Here is an 18983-nt window from a genome sequence, read left to right as displayed (position 1 = left end):
TCTCTCAATTTTTCTTATCCTATAAAACAAGGAAGTTCATGCATTTCTCTTTCTAAAAGAAAATATTCTATGTTGACATTTTCTTCAGTTTTGCTTGGGCAGCCATGGAAGCCTTCATAGTGCTTTGCCATATAATTCTTTGAGTGTTTGGCATACAACCCACCACTAATTTGAGGCAGCTCTCACAGAATAGTGCTTTCCATTCAGGAACACTTCCTTACCTTCTTTTTCTTTTGTGGTCCAGTCAAGAGCTTTGGGGAGGAATCATGCAGTCCATATCACAAAACATTGTGTTGTTAGGACCAATCATAATTTCCTGATGAATACTTCATAGGTAAGGAACTCCATCAAGTCTCTAGAGAGTTAGACAAGTAAATGCTAGTTGAACCTTTCAAGCTATCAGGGTTTATCTGCTCATGGTCAAGCCTAGTGACTTTGGGACCCTCAGATGCAAGAGAAGAAATGGTAGACTATTCTACTCTACAACAATTAAAGAGTTCAAACAAACATCATGCTACTTTTTACCTTAGATGTTTATCTTGATTATTAGTATTATTAAAAAATAATAATTGTCTAATTTTTTGAAGGAAAAAAGTAGAATTTTGATCCCATTTCCATTTATGAATCCAACATAAAAATTCTAAAAACATCCCTAAAGAACAGCTGAATAGAACATAAAAGAGTATATCTCTACCCATACACAGCCATCATGAAGTAAAAGCTGAGATAACTTCTCTTCTGTTCTATTTGCCTCAGAAGTTAGAAGATGTCATCCTCATTAATTGCAGTATGGATCAAGAATTGTCACCATTAACGGAAGATGTCAACTCTTTAATCGAGTTTAAGATGACTGTAAATTAAAAATAAAAATACCAAAATGGTTTGGTGAAACTAATGAGTACTTCACTTGTTAAAATTCTTAATTAAGACCACCCAAAAATGCAACCCAAGTCAAATATCCATACCATTCTTCTACAAATATGTAATAGAAAATTATGGTCACATGTCATGATGTCAACATATATATCCATAGCCTTTATAATAATAATAATAATATATAATCTATCACAACCTTTTGCTCATTGTGTCAACAACCAGTTGGTGAAGAGGCTTAGCATAAGAAAAAGTTGGAGGGTGGATGACAAAGTGATGGGTATACTCAAGGAGAAGCTTCCATTTTTTACATATGTTTACTCGGGAGTTGGAATATCCTGTTTATTGTGATCTTTATTCTTTGCAGATAAGTCTGGGATATTTGGCAATTACTGATAGGAATCTGATACCAATTAGAATTGCAGTTGAGAAGATGTGACTTACTATAAACAAAAATAATTCTCCATCTTTTGTAAACAAAAGATTTGGGAAGAATGGAATTGTTGTGTGTTATTATTTGTTTAAGAAGCATGACAAAGGGTTTTTCCTCTTCCCCTTCTCTGGGAAAGGCAAGACCTTGGAATCCTCTTAATTTTATTACTTGAAATCAGATGCTTGGAGGTGATAAATGCTGTCTTGATTAGTTTTTAATGTTAATAACCAAATACATCAAATGCCATCATTCTGAGATCAGCCCATGCTAGATATAATTGACAAACAATAATCATACACATCCATATAATTATAATATATCTAATAGTTTAAGGAACATATTTATTGCAAGTTGGGTTTTGGATTCAATTGCTGGTCATTGCATTTGTAGATTTGATGCTATTGTTGAATTGCCATTTCCCAATCAATTCCAACATGAATATTTTTCTCTAACACATTTCTTAATGAATCCCACTCAAATATCTTCTTGTTTTATGTTTGGCTGCTCCTTTTTAAATTTTCTAGGTTCTTTGTATTTTTCCTTTATATATATTCCAAATATTTCTTCTTTCTCAAATTTAGATACACCAGGATGGAAACCTCAATAATGTTCCAAAACATTTGATTTCTTTCATGAGCAAGTAAATTTTGGATGGAACATCTATCTAACTTGCATCATTTGCTTGTTTGAGATGGGATGGTGATTAAATTATTTGCATACTTATGCCATATTTTTCCAGCAATTATTTGCTCAATAAAGATATCAATAATGCACTGACTTGTGCATTGCATGTTATATTTAGATAAAATAACATTCTAATACTCTTCAATCATTCTTGTGGTTGACCCAACATGAGCTTGTCTGAAACCCAAGTTTGACTAAGCCTATTGGGAGACTTCTTTACTACAATTATATTTAAAAAACTTAAATCAAGATGATTTGAGTTCAAGCTTAAACCAAGTTAAAAAGCCTCAACTCAGCTCTAAACTATTGCTTCTTACTCCAATAGCTTACAATTATGTGCTTGATCAAAAGGTTTAGATTCAAGAAGCATCATCTCCTTTTCCTCTTGAGATCTTGACCACAACATTCCCACCAAATTGGTTTTGGTTAGGGAGGGAGGGGTGGCTTTTAGGATCCTCTCTCCCTGAGAAAAAGTCCATGGTCAAATCAAATAGCAAATTAGTAAACCCTTCTCCCCAAAATACATCACAGAGGATAACTCACTCTCTCTTTTCATAATAAAAATAATAATAAACATGATGTACATGACACTATAAGCAACCTAATGCAGACAAATTTTGGTGTGGTTAAAAGTCATATGCTCAACACCCACAGAAACCAATCCACCATAGTAGACAAATAGAAAGAGCAAAGGCAAGGAAGAAAAGGAGGGCCTCCTCTCCTCTTCCTTCCTATTCACAGGGCATCATAGCATGGTGTGGTTAGCATTTGAGTTGGTCATTTACTTGACACCCATAGAAACCAATCCACAGTGGACGTGTAGAAAAAGCAAGGCAAGGAAGAAAAGGAGGTCTCCCTCTTCCTTCCCTATTCACCTCCGCTCCTTTTTTTTTTCCCCCACCATTTAACTCTATGCAGCAATGGACTCCTCCTTCCCATTGGATTGTACAGATTCCAACCTACAAGCCCATCTCACCCTGTAAATTTCTTTCTCTTGGTCCCTCTCCGGTCTTCCATTCTCTCTCTTTCTCCCCTCGCCCCCCCCTCCTCTTCCTTTCCTTCCTTTCCTTTTCCCTCTCTGGTCTTCTTGGACTGGATAGAAGAATTGGTGTAGCTTTATGTTGGTGCTTATCGAAAGGAGGGCTGTGCTTGCTGTGACTTTGTTCCGAGTCTTTGAGGACTCGATGATATTTGTTTGAAGGGGCGCAAGAAGATGTCACGGAACTCTTTCTAATTTTAGCACCAAATTCTCACATAAAAAACAGTTCTTTCCTTCTTTTTTTTTCTTGATTTTTCTAGCTCTCGATTTTGCGCTTGATCCCTCCTGGGATCGAAAGGAGGGGAGGAGAGGAGAGGAAAGGAGTGGTACATATGGGAAAGCAAGGACCTTGCCGCCATTGTGGAGTTACAAGTGAGCACTTGTTCATGTTTATGACCCGTTCTGGATCTCTGTCTTGCTTCTCTGATTAGTTTCTGCCACTCGTCTGCTTCTTTTAGGTTCTTTTTCGACGGTTTAATTTCCTCAGGTTAACAAGTCGTTCTGGGACACATTAATTTTCTTCTTCCCGTTAATTTTCTAACGAGGGCATCATTTTGTGATGCAAAGGCTTAATGCAATCGTTCTGGAATCGATTGGTTATTGGCTACTTCTTTCTGGTTCGTTCTGCGTATACCTCTTGCTCTGTGCTTTTGCTCAGTTAGGTGGGTAAAGGACCGACTTCATCCTGCGTGATATCACCAAATGAATTCGGTCGAAGACTGTGTTTCATCTTAATTAAGATTCGCCTCTGGTTTTATCGTTAGTGAGCCACAATTGAGGCTTGCATATCTTTGTAGTATGTGATCCAAATTGCTTATTAAGAAGCATCCCGATAATTCTGGCAAAAAAAAAAAAGGGACTTTAAGCAGTTGCTATGTCAGAATTTTTTGAGAAATTGCAGTGAACTTCAGAAGGAATCACGAATTTGCAAAGGATATGTGTTTCCTTCTCCCTGTTTTTGTAGCCAGCAAGAGAACATGGATCCACTTGTTTAGAATGGTTTCCCTTGGTGTTTTACCTGCCTCTAGTTCAGGAACTGGTGGAGAAGGTTTAATTTACAACGATATAATTTGTCCATTGGATTTGATAGGATGAGATTATTTACCTTTTCCATTGGCAGCATAGGTTTCATAACAAAGTGATTACTCATTGATCATCAGTGGGAGATCTAGTAGCAAGCTTTTTGGACTTAGTGTTTTCTAGTAGGCCTTTTGTTGATGGACATTTAAACTTCGGGTGTATTGCAAAATAAAATTAGAGTTTTATGTTTTTAGTTATACAGAACTTTGATAGAATGTAATTATAAGGAGAAAAACTTACATGTAGATCTTACAGGAGAGTTGGTGAATTTCTAGTTTTGTATTCTCGCTCCATACTCTTCCTCAAATAGGATCTCATGTAGTACTACTGTCTTCTTGGAAAACCAATTTTTCAGCCTCAATGCTCATTACTTAAAAGTTATGGCGAATGGCTATTCTGTCGTTGGCAATGTTCTATGATGCTCAAAACTAAGCTATCCTTCTATTGATGAATCCCTGAAAATCTCATGTGCAATTTACAAGCATTCACTTGTTTCAAGTAGCAAATGGTATTTGTTGTTCCATTCTCTTTTATTCTATAATATTTTTTCCTTTGGAGCACCCATTGCCAGGATGACTTTTTGGAATTTGAAACCCAAAATTAGGGATTTCCATTGGCATTATCCATAAGGCTGTTTGTTTCATTTGTTTTTCAATAAGACTTTGCTAATCACATTGTCTATAGATTATGCAAGATATATATTGATTTACAAATTTCTTTTGTTCTCTATTTATTGTATAAACATTATCCAAAGAGATAGTCAATCAAACTTCAGAGTCAGATTTTAGTTACAATTCAAATAACATGGCGTTGGATAGAAATTACATACTAGGCCAAGGAAATAGTTACTTGAGAGGGTCTCACAAGCATTTGGTTTTTTGAAGTACAGATTGCAATCTAATTCTTGGTTTCCTATTTCAGTTACTCTCGAACTCACATTTGCCTTTTCATGGGAATGGGTTTTTTTTTACTTGATAACATAATTCTGTTGTCATCTTTATTTTCATTCATAAGCTTACCAATTTTGTTTGAAAGGAAGAAGACTTGTTTTAGTTGATAATCTACATTTGTGTGCCACTGTTCTATTGACAGATGTGATCTATAAGAATTTTGTTTCTAAGGAATCATATGGTTGCTGAATCTTCTGTTGAATAGGTACCCCTCTCTGGCGGAATGGACCACCTGAAAAGCCAGTTTTATGCAACGCATGTGGTTCCAGGTGGAGAACAAAGGGTTCATTGACAAACTACGTACCACTGCATGCTCGTGAATTTTTTAATTCAGATGAGTTAAAAGTTTCAAAAATCAAAAGTATATCCTCTAAATCCAAAGAGCATAAGTTGCAAAAGAACAAACAAAGTAAAAGTACACTGGAAAATGAATGTGAAATTCAGTATTATGACCAGAACTTCCTTAAGATCGTTGAAGGAGATGTGAGCAATCGATCCAGTTCTGAGTCTGCTATATCTGGTTCAGAAAGCTGTGTACATTTTGGGACCACTGATGCAAGTGATATAACAGGTTATTATCCTTTCCATTTAATTGTAAACCTCAGAAAAAACCTTAGACAATACCTTACTATTTGAATGACTGATTGCATTGGTTTTATTTTTCATATTTTATCATTCTTGAGTGGAAATGCAGAATTTGTACTTACTCGAAGAATGATACTATCCTATTAACCTCGAGACAGTCTATTCAGAAACAGGGTTTTAGTTTTCACTTTTTTACTTCTCTGGGAACAAATTCTAAATTTACCTAGTCCAACTTGAGGTACGTCAGCAATCATTGAAGTCATATGCAGATAGGATTTTGCTGACCCGAATACTAATTTTCTGACTATTCACTCTTATAACACAAATTTGACATATATCTTAGCCAATAATCCATCTGATGTATGTGTCACTAATGTCATATTTGCTCTGTACTTTGTGTATTTCAGTTGCTGCCATTTTCCATCATTTTCCAGATAATTGGACTTTGGAATTTCTCTTTGGATGAGGCATGTGGTAAATGAAAGAGCTTCTTTTGTCAATCAGATGCCTACCCCTGCATATCTGTTTTGATTCCAAGTTTTTCTTTCATTTACAAATCTGGAAAAGTAAATTAGATACACAGTTTTTTTTCTTTCCTTAGAACTGAATATTTAGCTACTCCACAGAAAGATATTATATGAAAAGAAATATAACTAGCATTGAATGAAAATGAGTAGAGATACTTCTGATTTTGGAATCAGTATAGATTTATAAAGTGCATCTACTTCCCCTTGTGCATTTGTGGTGCCAGATTCAAGTTATTCAGCATCTCGGCCTTTTGGAAATATATGAACACATTTACAATTCTTTTCCTCAAAAGATATTGGAACATGCATTTCTTTCTTCTACCCAAAATTCAAATGTTAAGCCCATTGTGCATTTGAAGATGAACTTCGATGTTCTAGAACTAGTAGTTTGATTTATGAATTGAAGAACTATATATGAATTTTTTTCCTAATTGGACTATGATTGATTATCGCTATCATAACAATAGCTATGAATATATTGTTCATTTGCTGACAAGCAATCAGAAAGTGGTAGAACAATCTGTAGCTAATCAATTAATATGCTTCAGGAATTAGCTATGATGCTAATCATGTTTTCTTTTACCAGTGAATATTTTCGGACGAGAACTAGTTATCACTAGTATATTAATGGAGAGGCTGAGATCCTCTTGGCTCCACCTCTTCTGAATATCATTGTCATTTTTCCTATGTGTCCTCATGCAATCAGACACTCTGCATTTAGAGATAACTGAGGTTGTCACATGCAATTTATTCTGGTGTCAGTGTTCTAAGGGAAGACCTATTATAAATAACCCGACAAAACACTACGATAAATTCACAGCATCTGAGTATTGTGTATCCCTATTCAAAATTTTTAATGAATTTCCATATTTTTTTCTTATTAGCAATTCTCAAAGATGTATACTAGGTTCATATAATAGCTGGCTTTTCTTCTTCTTAGTTTGAAGTTTCTTATTTTCGGGAAAAACAAAATAATCCGAGTTTCAAGCCTCGGACTTCACAAGTATGCCTCCGTTGCAGTCTTACGATACTTTGTTTGCTTTATTAAATATGGCATTCATATTCTTTTTGTTAGTATGTGATAGATAAATGTGACTGAAATGTGTACTTTTTTTCTTTCTCATTCATACAATTTTGTACCCTTTTTGTACTTCTTATACTATAGTATGTGCTGATCTATATGAGGGTGAACTTAATGATCAACAATACTGTGTCAGTTCCAGCTATGGGCATCCATCTTTTGAAGCTTCTTATTGTAGTTACATTAGGCTCTAACTTGTCACCAATATATATTTATTTTCATCTAATAGTTTTTCTTTTTGCTTCTCAGGTTCAGTTCAGTCCAATGTAGAGCATTCATTAGTGCCATCTAAGAAGAGGACATTTACAACTCGCCCAAAACCTTCTGTTGAAAAGCTCACGAAGGATCTGTATTCTATATTGCATGAAGAGCAGTCTTCTAACCTGTCCAGAACCTCAGATGATGATTTGCTTTATGAAAGTGGAACTCCACTTGGTTCTTTTGAGATCGGGTATGGAGGTGTACTCATTAGACATCCAAATTCAAAATCAGTTGAGGAGGAATCAGAAGCCAGCTCATTTCCAGTATATAAATCATGCATTACCAATGAAGATTTCTCAGGTTCAGCATCCTTATCTGTAAATACTAAAAGCAAAAAAAGAAGTTATCTGAATTCTGGTACTGACCCAACGAAGTCTACAGCACCAGTAACCCAGGAAAATCCAAAAAGGTAATTTCCTGCATACATTTTTGAAAAAGAAATGTATATGCTCATATCTGAATGATGCTCTTCAGGCATAGACTCATTGAAACCAGAAGATTATTCTTTACAAAGCCCACCTTTTGGTAGCAAAATTATCTTGATTGAAATTTTGAAGTCCCATATTTTGTCTGTCCTTTGCAGGGATTTAATATTGAACGAAAAGTTAAATAACCTGCAAAATTGGAATTCTTGCCTGAGTTATGCTGATTTAAATGTAAGACTATAGTTCACTATGTCTTTTAGTGGCTATATAAGTGCATTACACTATGCTATGTGTTTGTGATGTAGTCTGCAAAGCTGAGATTTGATTTGACAATATCACCTTGGTAGGTTTTCATTAACTTTGAGGTCTTCATGAAATATCTGACATATGAAGAACAACAACGATTGATGAAATATTTACCATCTACAGATGCTGCCAACCCCCCTGAAAGGTTTGTTGCATTTCAGTAATTTTGTTTAGTAATATAAAGTTGCTATCCAGTCCTCACACTATCTTCTTGCTGATTTGGCAGCCTCAAAAGCATGTTCACAAGTCCTCAGTTCTTGGACACATTATCTTGCTTTCAGCAACTGTTCCAAGAAGGAGTTCTTGATCTCTCATTTTCAGGAGCAAATGCTGAAGAGTGTAGGACTGTGGAAAGGCTTGCATTACTAAATAGCACAAACCTTCAATGGTCAGAGTTCTACCAAGACATAAAGGTAAAAAGAATGGTCCATACGAGCTATGCCTTTGGAGTAAAATCAAGCTGTTTGAGTCGTAAGTTCTGATTGATATCTCATTTGCTGTAGGGTTCATCCTCAAACAAGAAAAGAGGAAATGGAAAGCTAAATAGACAACTCCTTCCTGGTAATTCCAATTTGGCTTCTCACAAAAGGATTTGTGAGAGGCAAAATCAGAACTATCCAGCTCTGAGTCTTCAATATTTCCACTGATTAGATAAAAGCATGTTGAAATAGGGATATTAATTTTCTTATGCATTTTCATTCTTCTGTTAACCATGGTCAATTCTAACCATCAGTATCTTTTCTTTCTATTTTCTTGGAATTCGTCACCCCTGATGTACATCATGGGTGTTATACAAACAAATATTTAAATTATCTAAAATGTGGTTTTAATTCACGAAAACGATAGTTACTACTGTTGGGCCTATTCATTGTCGCTCTAGTATTGACAAATTATTACTTTATTTGCTAAGATATCCTAAGTTATGTGTGAAGTTAAACGAAATAATTATACTTAGTACTTCTAGAACTTGTTCCACATTCTTACAGTAGAATATTTTGAGGGGAATCTGGAACACTTAACTATGATAGGCACATACTCGTAATCATGTTGTCAAATTTCTGATGGCATTTTCTTGTTATTATCAAGTTTAGGCATCGAGGACGCAAATATCTTCCTGGAAAAAATATTGTTTTGTACTTTGGTTGTCATAACTTGGTCTGGAAGACCTACTGACCGATGACTTAAGTTGTATGAGCCTAAAGCCATATGGCCTAAAATGTTTAAGTTCAAATCATGTTCTGCATGGAATTGGATATAATGGACCTCAAACCACATGACCCAAAAATACCTGTGGTATTAGTACCAGACATTTCTAGGACTAGATCATAACACCTGCCGCTTCCAATATGGGTCTATTTAAGATATCATATTTGGCACTTCAAAAGAGGAATATTCCACCTTGATTGGAAATTACAAAAACTGACTGTCTAAAGTTTTCCAGATGTAAATATTGAGTACTTTGTATAGGTAGTTGAAAATTCAATAAGGAACTTGTCCCTCCTAACATAATTGGTGGTTGTGCTGTGGATTTCAGAGCAGAAGAGCAGCATGAGAAGCCCTAAAAGAGTGTGCAGGTCTGGGGGCATGAATCCTCCTTCAGGATGTTCAAATCAGCTAGAATCTAGTGTTGTTTCCAAAGTAACTGATGACACAGAAGACTTTGTAGACCATGAAGCGGCTTGCATCTATTCAAGAAAGATTTTTGCTACTGCTGCTGATAGGAGCTACTCGCTAGCCCCAAAACAGTTCATCGCTGACAGCTCAGACGATGACTTGCTCCTGGATATGCCATCCAGTGCGTCATTTCCTGAAGCAGAACTCCTGTACCATCCTTGGAGACAAATTATAAACCAAAATGATTCCCCAGCTGAGAGTGGACTTGAAGCTTCTTACCACCCATCTTCAAGTTTCTGCGGTAAATAATTAAGCACCGATAACAGATTAGTATATCCGAATCGCTCATTTCCCTTTGATGCAAGGGACTAATGCTTGAATGATGGGTGTCAAAGTCTTGCTCCTTTTATTTTCCTATAAAACATTTCAGTCTACTTTTATTTTTTTTTCAAGTATGCTGAAAACTGACATTTAGCTTTGAACTGGCTGGGTCTGCTTTGTTTCTTGTATAGCCTTGCAAGAAAGTTGTAATATAACTGAGTGAAATAGGTGTTTGTATAAAGAGTAAAAGGATGGAGTTGCAGAGTTTATATGTATTGCCATTGAAAAAGGAGTGCTCATCACCATACACTGAGCTTTGATTACTTTGTTCATCTTGTTGTTCTCTTCCCAACTTTTGCCAGTCTTGTGCTACTATCTAAGCCTATAATGTTTGTTCAAGCATTCGACATTGATTGTTGTATATAGGTGCTTTAAACCTCTACTCTTCACCGGTGCTACTTGTATGCAAGAAGGACGGAACATGACGAATATGCGTTGATTACCGAGCTCTTAATGGCATAACCGTCAAAGATAAATATCCTATTCCAGTAGTAGATGAATTGCTAGATGAAAGAGAGTACCAGAACCAGATAACTATTGATTTCATGAATAATTTCACTCTTATTCTATTTGATAGATAAGAGTATCTGTGAATCGCATTCTTTAGTTTTCGGATTTGATTAGCTATCTAAATTGAACTCAAAATTGAATATATATGTGTATCTTTAATCTAATTAATAGATATTTAGCCAATGGTAAGGATATATATATATATATATATATATATATATATATATATATACATCGAAATTCTTGTATTCTGTGTATAGTGATCGAAAAAATCTCAATCTTAATTGCTCGAAAATAAAGAAAAAACTGGGCTGGGTTGACCGTCAAAAGAAGAAAGCAGGGCTGGGTTGACCCAGAAATGCTTGAGGTCAAAGATCGCCCGCGAAATGAGCCCTTCAACCCACCAAAGGTCGCCTTTGAAGTTTCTGCACGTGCGAGTTCTTTTCGTTGGTTCATCTGTGGGACCCCTAGTTAAGTATTTAATTGATTAATGACGCCCCGACTCCCGTTACGAGCTCCGCCTCCTCCCATTACTTGGGGAAGGAGGGGAGAAATGAATGAGTACACGAGAGAAGGGACGAAGAGTACGCGTGGTTGCTTTTTTCGTCCTTCCGCGGCCACAGCCTTCCCCAAACCAGCCACGAACCAGAGTCCAATGGCGACCTACGGCGGCGTGCTGCGGCGCTCCGCCGCGGTCGTCGAGCGCGCCCGCGACAGCGCCCGCCGCACCCGCAAGGCCCTCGCCCGCTTCGCCTGTCCCCAGGCCTTCGCGGGGCCGCCCGACGCCGAGGCCGCTGCCGTCCGCGCCGTCCGGAACCTCCGATCCTTCCGCCTGCACTACGCTCTCCTCCTCTGGGTCCTCCTACTCGCCTCCCTCTTCCCCCGCCGCCGCGCCACCATGCTCTTCTTCATGGCCGCTTCCAAGGCCGCTTTTTTCTACGGCGTCCTCCTCAAGGCCTTCCCCAACTCCGCCCTCCTCCGCCAGGTCCTGGACCGCAGGCTGGCGGCCGCGCTCGTGCTGGCCGTGGTCGGCGTCGAGCTGGTTATGACGCGAGCCGTGCCGCAGTTCCTGCTCGCCATGGCCATCGGGCTGCCGGTCGTGCTCCTCCACGCTGTGTTCCGCGTGCGTGACGATCTGACGGCCAGCAGCGAGGAGGCGGCGGCTGCTGCCAACGGTGGCGAACTTGGACCGATGTTGGAGGAGAAGCAAGATCTTGAATTGGGATCCGAGTAAGAGAGCCATAAATTTGTCCTGTTACTTTCTTATTTTTCTTCCTTTTTTTTAGATTCTTTTCTTATCTCTCTACTTCTACTTCTCAAATTATCATTTCTTTACATATTACCAGATAAAAACTTGTTATATTATACTGACAAAAAAATTACAATCTTGATAAGCAAATTCTAGATGTTGAAATTGAAGAACATGTAGTGGCAAAACATTTGTTGTGATCTAAGAGAGGAAGAAAGACTATGCTGGCCAATGCTTTGGTATTGACAATGATTGTAGCTTGCATTACATGTCCAGCTATCATTAGCTTATTCTTAATTGTTAGCAGGATTAGTTGTGGAGCATGAGTTTGCCACAGCAAAAAACTTGTGTCTGATCTGCTAATGTTTCTGGTGGTATTGAGAATAATAATCTGATGCTGGCAGAATAGTTAGCCAAAAGACATAGAACACTATGACACAGTGCTATGGGTATCTGATCACATATCATGATTTCAAGACCAGTTCTTTGACTGGCATATAATTGCAACCAATTCACCAAGAAATATTGATGTTTGTTCTGGTCTTTCAAAAGGAAAAGCATCACCTGACACATGTTTGATGAGTCAATAAAACAGGAAGAACAGTTCCTGAACAAGTAACTTCTATGAGAAATGCTTAAAGGATAAGTTCCTTTGAGCATGCTATCAGCTGCACTTTCAATTAATATAGCTACATGAAAATCCATAAAAACAAGTAACTTCTGTGAGATAAACATAAGCTATATCTGTAAATCATTTCATGCTGACTGAACTCAACCTCACAACAGAACACTCATTTAAATATGCTTCAGGACACCAGGAAGCACTGGAGTACCTCAAAATAGATTTACCAGCTAGAAAAGCAATTTACTGGAAAGAGAGCCATTTATCTGTAAGGCATAAACCACTAGAAGAAGAAGAAGATTATATGGGGATAACCACAGAGCTAAATTCCAGGTAAGGAAAATTATTAGCTACAGTGGTATTTGTAAGCAAAACATGTCAAACAATCAATGTAGGTTTTTGTTATGAAAAAGTTTGGTGATATATGAATGTCTCTATCCTGCTTCTCCGTGCACAGATCATTTGAATTAGACATATAGTTCAATCTTCATCTGTGAATCACTTGATATGATGTGAGAAAATAATTGGATGGGGATATTTAGGTTGTCCCTGTCCTCAGATGGTTTAAAGATACCAACTTGATGGAAAAATAGTTATGATTATTTTATTGTCTGAATATTGGCAAGTGTGTTCAGGTTTTTCTCCAAATAGATGATGATGAAATTGATCAAATGAGATCGAAAATATCAGCCTTCCTAAACTGAGAATGAAGTTGGAAATTATTGTCATAATTATTTTTTTTAACTTCGTAAAGACGCTTTGTTTATGCTTTTTGCTAAGACAAATTTTCTCAATAAAAGAAAATAAAGATAGTAGCCACCTAATTCATCTATTTTATTTTTATTTTTATTTTTATCAAGGGGTTTAGATACGTACTCTTATAAAGTTCAGGAAATAAGTACTTACACTAAGTAGAACATGTCCTCATATTCATCCAGAAAACTAAGGTTAACTTGTAACTGTGGTTTGAGTTAAAACTATATATATTAAAATCTAAAATACTCATAATAATTTTCATCATAATGAGATCTTAAATGATATTAATCATAGTTAAAAATTCAACAAAACTGAAAATGATGATTAGGTGATGAAGATTAATTGCAACTTTCAAGGATACATACACTACACAAGTTTTTAGGATTATATATATATATATATATATGAGTGTTTTAAGATGTGAAAATTTGATAACGTTGACGGCCGGAAACTGACACAAAGCTCCACCTTTCTGGGAACAACGATGGGCTCTGTGGAGCCCAGCACGATCCACTTCTATGGTCTCTCGATCGTGCACGTGCGAGTTCTCGTCCGACACGTGTGATTTGGTCGACTAGTACAAACTCAAAAAGATCTACCCGCCGTTCCTTCTTCTGCTGCCGACTAAAAACCCTTCTCCTCTCGTCGCCTCAAACCCTTTGCTTTCCGTTCTTTATTCACGTCGTGGCCGGTGCCGTGAACGGCACCTCTGCCGACGTCGAGCCTGAGGCCGAGGCACCCTCCTACCCCGCCGACGCGGAGCCCAAGCCCGAGAGGAACGCCGCCCCCGTCGAGTGGGATCCGACCGACCAGGAACTGGTTGTGAAGGCGGAGGACGAGGATCTGTCCACCGAGGCGGTCCCGCCGGCGAACGGTAGTGGTGCAGAGGTCAAGGAGTGGCCGGGGTGGCCTGGGTACAACGTTTTCGGACTCATCGTGTCCTTGCTGAAGGCGAAGAGCATCATCGGCCGAAAAGGGGGGGAGCTTATCAAGAAGCTCTGCGAGGAGACAAGGACTTGCGTATGAATCTTTGATGGGCCCATCGGCGTCCATCGCATTGTGAGTTTTCCTTGTTTTAAGGTTTCTTCGGCGACGTCTATTTTATTTTGTTCGATATCTTACTTCATTGTTTAATCGCTGAAATATTTTGAAGCCGATATTTTGCTCAGCAAGTTACTGAACTTATGTTATGGAAATACAAGAAACAAACAAAAGAACAAAAGGGGCTTTTATTTGTAGTTTCTGTGGAGGTGAGTGTCTTAGGTCATAAAGTTACCAGCCCAAAAGGTTCAGAGCATGATTGAATTTGCCTACTTGGGAATTTACTATAATGATGTTTGACTTATGAACTCTCAATTGAAGATTTTTTTTTTTTATAATTTTGATAGTCCAGTGCATTGCATCATGGTAAGATATTTGCTAATATTTATTTGTTTACTCCTCTTGGATAAAGACGCAGAGGAAGTATGCTCAATGTGTTCTCTCCTGAATTACTTTTATTTGGTAATTAAAATGTAGTAGTGCTGTAATGGTATATAACCCTCAGAGGTACATGAGATGAGAACTTTGAAGTTTATATGTTGCATTGTTTTTCTCTCACTCGCTCTTTCTCTATATATATCTATATGGCATTACAGCCAATCCAAATAATTCAAATTTGAATTATTATGATGGGAATGGAATAAAATTTGCAAGCAAATTTCCAGAATGTCAGTATCTGCTTTAATGATCATAAAATGCAGGGCTGTGTAGGCATGCGAAGTTTAGGTTGCTAAGAATTTACATGTTGTCTTAGACAGACAGTTTGAAAAAATGGGAGGTGTTTTACGTTGTGCTAATCTGTTGAATTTGCATACTTCTCATCATTATGTTGTTAAAAGATCATGGAGCTTCCTTTCAGTGTCTCAATATAAGACTGTATTCGACAGTCTTATATTGTTATCCTTCTGATAACAATATATGAGTATTAAATACAGTGTCCTTCCATGGAAAATGATATAGGTGAAAACCTTTAGGACATTATCCTTCTATCCTGCCGTCTGTGTTCGACAGGCTATAAGAGTATTAAATACAGTGTCTCAATATAAAACTGAGATTGCTCAAGTAGTGAATGTTAGGTTCTAATGTTAGTCTTATGAAGCCTAGATAAATATATCTTCTTTAAGTATCTCATTCTTTCTGGTTCATGCTAAGCTGGATTACTTATGTTTTAGGGTGCGGTTCTCGAGATTTAAGAAGTGGGTGAAATTAATTGGATACAAGTTCTTTTATTGCCAAAAAGCAAAAGCCTATTGGCAATCTGATTCAGCTGATGAATTGCTCTTGGTAACCAAATGCTCAGTGAAGTTCCTCTATGCACCTTGCCTTCCTGTTCTCTACTCCGGGTTTATCCCACAGGACAGGCATATGTGATGGTTCCATTGTAGCTTGCAGTCTTACAGTATCTGGAGATTCAAAGAAGTCTTTTGGAACTTTCAGATGTAAACTGGTCGTATTGACTTGTAGTTCAATTATTGCCATGTTATTTCTGCTTGCTGCTGACCTGCAAAATGTTGCTCACTTGAGGATCGCCAGCTAAGGCAGTGGTTTTCTTTGGGAAGTATGGACTGCCATAATAGAATTGTTAACTGAGATCAGAAATATTGAATCGCTAGCAGCTCATCAACTTTACCATCCAGGTTTATTGGAAGTCAGAATTTTCACAAAATGCACAGAGCTTGGTCTCATACGGGAGAATTGACTGTCATCCAGGTGCTGTGGAATGGAAATGCATCAGTTGTGTTTGTACAGCACAAAAGAGTGTAATGTCTTACAATTTTCAGTCTGTTGAACAAATGTTGTTGGGAGCAAAGTTAAAGTTGGAAGCACAATGCCTGCATAAATGGTTTTCTGTTGGCTATTGGGATCTTGTCTTTGTCAAAATCTAGAAAAAGAAGAAATATTATGATTTCAATTACACATCATGATTGTAATGACCTACCTCATGGTTTTGGTTGACAAGGTTGCAAACTTGGTAATGAGACAATTCATTTAAATAGTGAACATTCCTGCCTCATAAGCAGAATCCAGTATGCATAGGCCAGGTAGCATTTGATGTCCCATTATTTGACGTCCAAGCATCAAGCACAGCTGCGAGACTTGTAAGCTTGGCCTTCACAGACACAACAGTTTGAGTGCACTGTGATCACTTGACCAAAATCCTTGCTGTTTTGACAGAATCCAGTGAAGCATGTGGTGTCTAGGTACCTCACTTTCAACCCCAGCCACCTGAAAACACCTGCCCTCTTCATCCTCAGCAGCGCCTCTTGATCATTCATGCGTGTGAAGTTGTGTTTTGATGCATTCCATTCATCAAACAGTGCTGTAGTTTTGTTGTTTGGGGTCACAAAGTAGAAGCCAGTGTTGAAGAAGTTGGAATCATCAAATGTCTGCCATTGTAGAAGTTACTACTCATCTGCAGGTCCTCTCCTTCCTGGTTTAACTTGGTGAACGGATTCCTTAACCAAATAACATTCATATCCTGATAGCAGAGATGAAAATAATTAGATATGCTGCAGAGATGTTTCTGCATTTTTTTGAAATAAACATGCTTTGTCTTTATTAAGTCATTTGCATTCAGTCATTGCTCAGCAAGTTTAGTAGAATAATTTTAGATCTTGGTGATACATTGACACAAAAAAGGCACTTTAGTAGATGCTTTCTTTTATATATGATTAAGACGAGCAGAACATCACAAGGCATATAGGCACAGCATCTGATGCTTTTAATAGATGAACTTTTGGATTAGTTTGAACACTTAATTCGATGTAAACACACACCATACCAAACAATTCTAGATGTCAAACTTATTTGTTGCTATTTATATTTTGTGGGAGTTAACCATCTGATGTAATATCACACTGAGAAAATGGAATGCTTCAATCATTTCAGGGATGACTTGTGAGGCATATTCTTGCTTACTTGGAAGATGAAGCTGTATCCACACTTGAGGATGTCGCCAAGGAAGAGTGTTCTTCTCCACATCATTTCAATGAAGTCATCAGACATGTAAAACACCTCCTCAGAGAAATCAACACCTTCCATCACCAGCTTGTAGCAGTTGAGTCCCAGAGCGCAGCACTGGTTGAAGGATGTTTGATCGACTACAATGAAGAGGAGGTGTTTGATCAAGAATTATGTGCATTCCCCTTCTCAAAAACTTTGCAGGAAGAGGTTGAGCATGCCATTTTGCTCCATATACGCCTTGTTCAGTATTGCGATGATCGTAGTCTTGTTCGTCACGGAAACTCTCACCAGAGCTGCTTCTAGTTTGTCTTTTGGTATGTTTCTTGTCTGCCCATGTACAATACACAAGCTAGTTGATGAGCTCTTCACATACTTGGCAGGACGAAAATTTCTCGAAAATTTAAAATAGTTTTTTACTTCTGTTTGTACTCAGTATTGCTAACTTGATGAATGAGTTCTCATGTTGAACTTACAGTATTTATGTTGCACTGCAGGTGAATCAGGTGAAAGAAAGCTGTTGATCCCTCAGGCATCCACAAGCAGGTGTAAATGACTCCCAAAACAAGAAAAGAGCTGATGACGAGTGCCATGGCACAGCCGGACATATTATTGGAGAGTCTCATGATGTAGAATGTGTCAAGGAGACACCTGCAGATCCGCTTGAAGTGGTGTAGAATATGGCTTCTCGCAAGAGATAACGAGAGTAGCTATCGAAATCTGATTCTACACAACTGTTCTTTCTTTATATGAAGTTCAGGCTGTAACCAAGCATGGAAGCTTGATCCCGACACAACATGGATTAAAGGAATCCAACTCTTAGATTTGCTTTGGTCAACAACATGTATGTGAAGCATGTAGAAGACTCTTCGCCTTCGCTTTGTAGAATAGTCTCTCTGACCAACAATGCAAATACTGGGTATTTTATTTGGAATGCTGTGGGCGATGCAACTCATCAGATGATGCCATTCTCACCGTCGAACCAATCAAGGATCCGATTTGTGCAGTTCTTTCATGGAGATTGTGACTGAAATAAGCACAGGTGAGTTCTTGAATAATCCTTCTAAAGTATAGTGGTGTCCAAGGTTCATCATCCATTCTGTGCAGAACATGGTCAACTTGAGCATTATGATCTAATGAGATATGCTACTGTTTGCATGAACTACTAGATTCAGGATCCTTCAAAGCCACGCGCGTGGTTATTATTCCGACGCCTTGATGTAGTGCTCAATTAATCGATATTGGTATTTGGTGGACACGTTGGGGTTATATCTTCCTGCTTTCATCTTTCCCACACAACATAGGAAGGCTTGCATGGAGGAGACACTGCAGCTTGCTCGACGCTGCACGCAGAAGCACACCTTCACTGCGCCGCCCTCCATTATTCTACACGAGAATAAATTCAAATTTAAACTAAGGTGTACTAAGAATTCAATTCAAATGTGACTTTTTTGTCCCTGCATATGATATCAGGTAATGTTATATGGTTTACTATGCATTCTTAGATCAGGTTAGGTTGGACGAGGATGAGGTCGAACTCAAGTTGAGCTTAGATTGGCTTTTAGGTTGATCAGAACCCATTCAGAGTCGTGTTGGCTAATAAAA

General features: G+C 37.9%; 2 protein-coding genes across 5 annotated transcripts; both read left to right on the top strand.

Moving 5' to 3' along the window:
• Window positions 1-2694: 2694 nt before the first annotated feature.
• Window positions 2695-10511, top strand: LOC103975078 (GATA transcription factor 26). 3 transcript variants are annotated; one of them, XM_065096837.1, is made up of 9 exons: window positions 2695-2969; window positions 5265-5630; window positions 7502-7813; window positions 7895-7922; window positions 8097-8169; window positions 8286-8389; window positions 8471-8657; window positions 8748-8805; window positions 9779-10511. In XM_065096837.1, exons 1-9 carry the CDS (start codon window positions 2903-2905, stop codon window positions 10165-10167), a joined length of 1584 nt encoding a protein of 527 aa, XP_064952909.1. In that variant the 5' UTR covers window positions 2695-2902; the 3' UTR covers window positions 10168-10511. The 3 variants fall into 3 exon arrangements, with proteins under 3 accessions (XP_064952909.1, XP_064952908.1, XP_009388266.2); XM_065096836.1 differs by having other exon boundaries at window positions 2697-2969; window positions 7502-7922; XM_009389991.3 differs by having other exon boundaries at window positions 2699-3401; window positions 7502-7922.
• A 764-nt stretch (window positions 10512-11275) lies between these two features.
• Window positions 11276-18833, top strand: LOC103976196 (uncharacterized). Of its 2 annotated transcripts, XM_065096833.1 has the most exons (4): window positions 11276-11979; window positions 15590-16836; window positions 17307-17695; window positions 17876-18833. In XM_065096833.1, exons 1-2 carry the CDS (start codon window positions 11303-11305, stop codon window positions 15786-15788), a joined length of 876 nt encoding a protein of 291 aa, XP_064952905.1. In that variant the 5' UTR covers window positions 11276-11302; the 3' UTR covers window positions 15789-16836; window positions 17307-17695; window positions 17876-18833. The 2 variants fall into 2 exon arrangements, with proteins under 2 accessions (XP_064952905.1, XP_064952906.1); XM_065096834.1 differs by lacking the exons at window positions 15590-16836; window positions 17307-17695; window positions 17876-18833 and adding an exon at window positions 12809-13250.
• The last annotated feature ends 150 nt before the right edge of the window (window positions 18834-18983 follow it).

Source organism: Musa acuminata, chromosome BXJ2-2, assembly GCF_036884655.1.
Source record: "Musa acuminata AAA Group cultivar baxijiao chromosome BXJ2-2, Cavendish_Baxijiao_AAA, whole genome shotgun sequence".
Taxonomy (NCBI): domain Eukaryota; kingdom Viridiplantae; phylum Streptophyta; class Magnoliopsida; order Zingiberales; family Musaceae; genus Musa; species Musa acuminata.
This window is presented reverse-complemented; position numbering and strand designations above follow the sequence as displayed.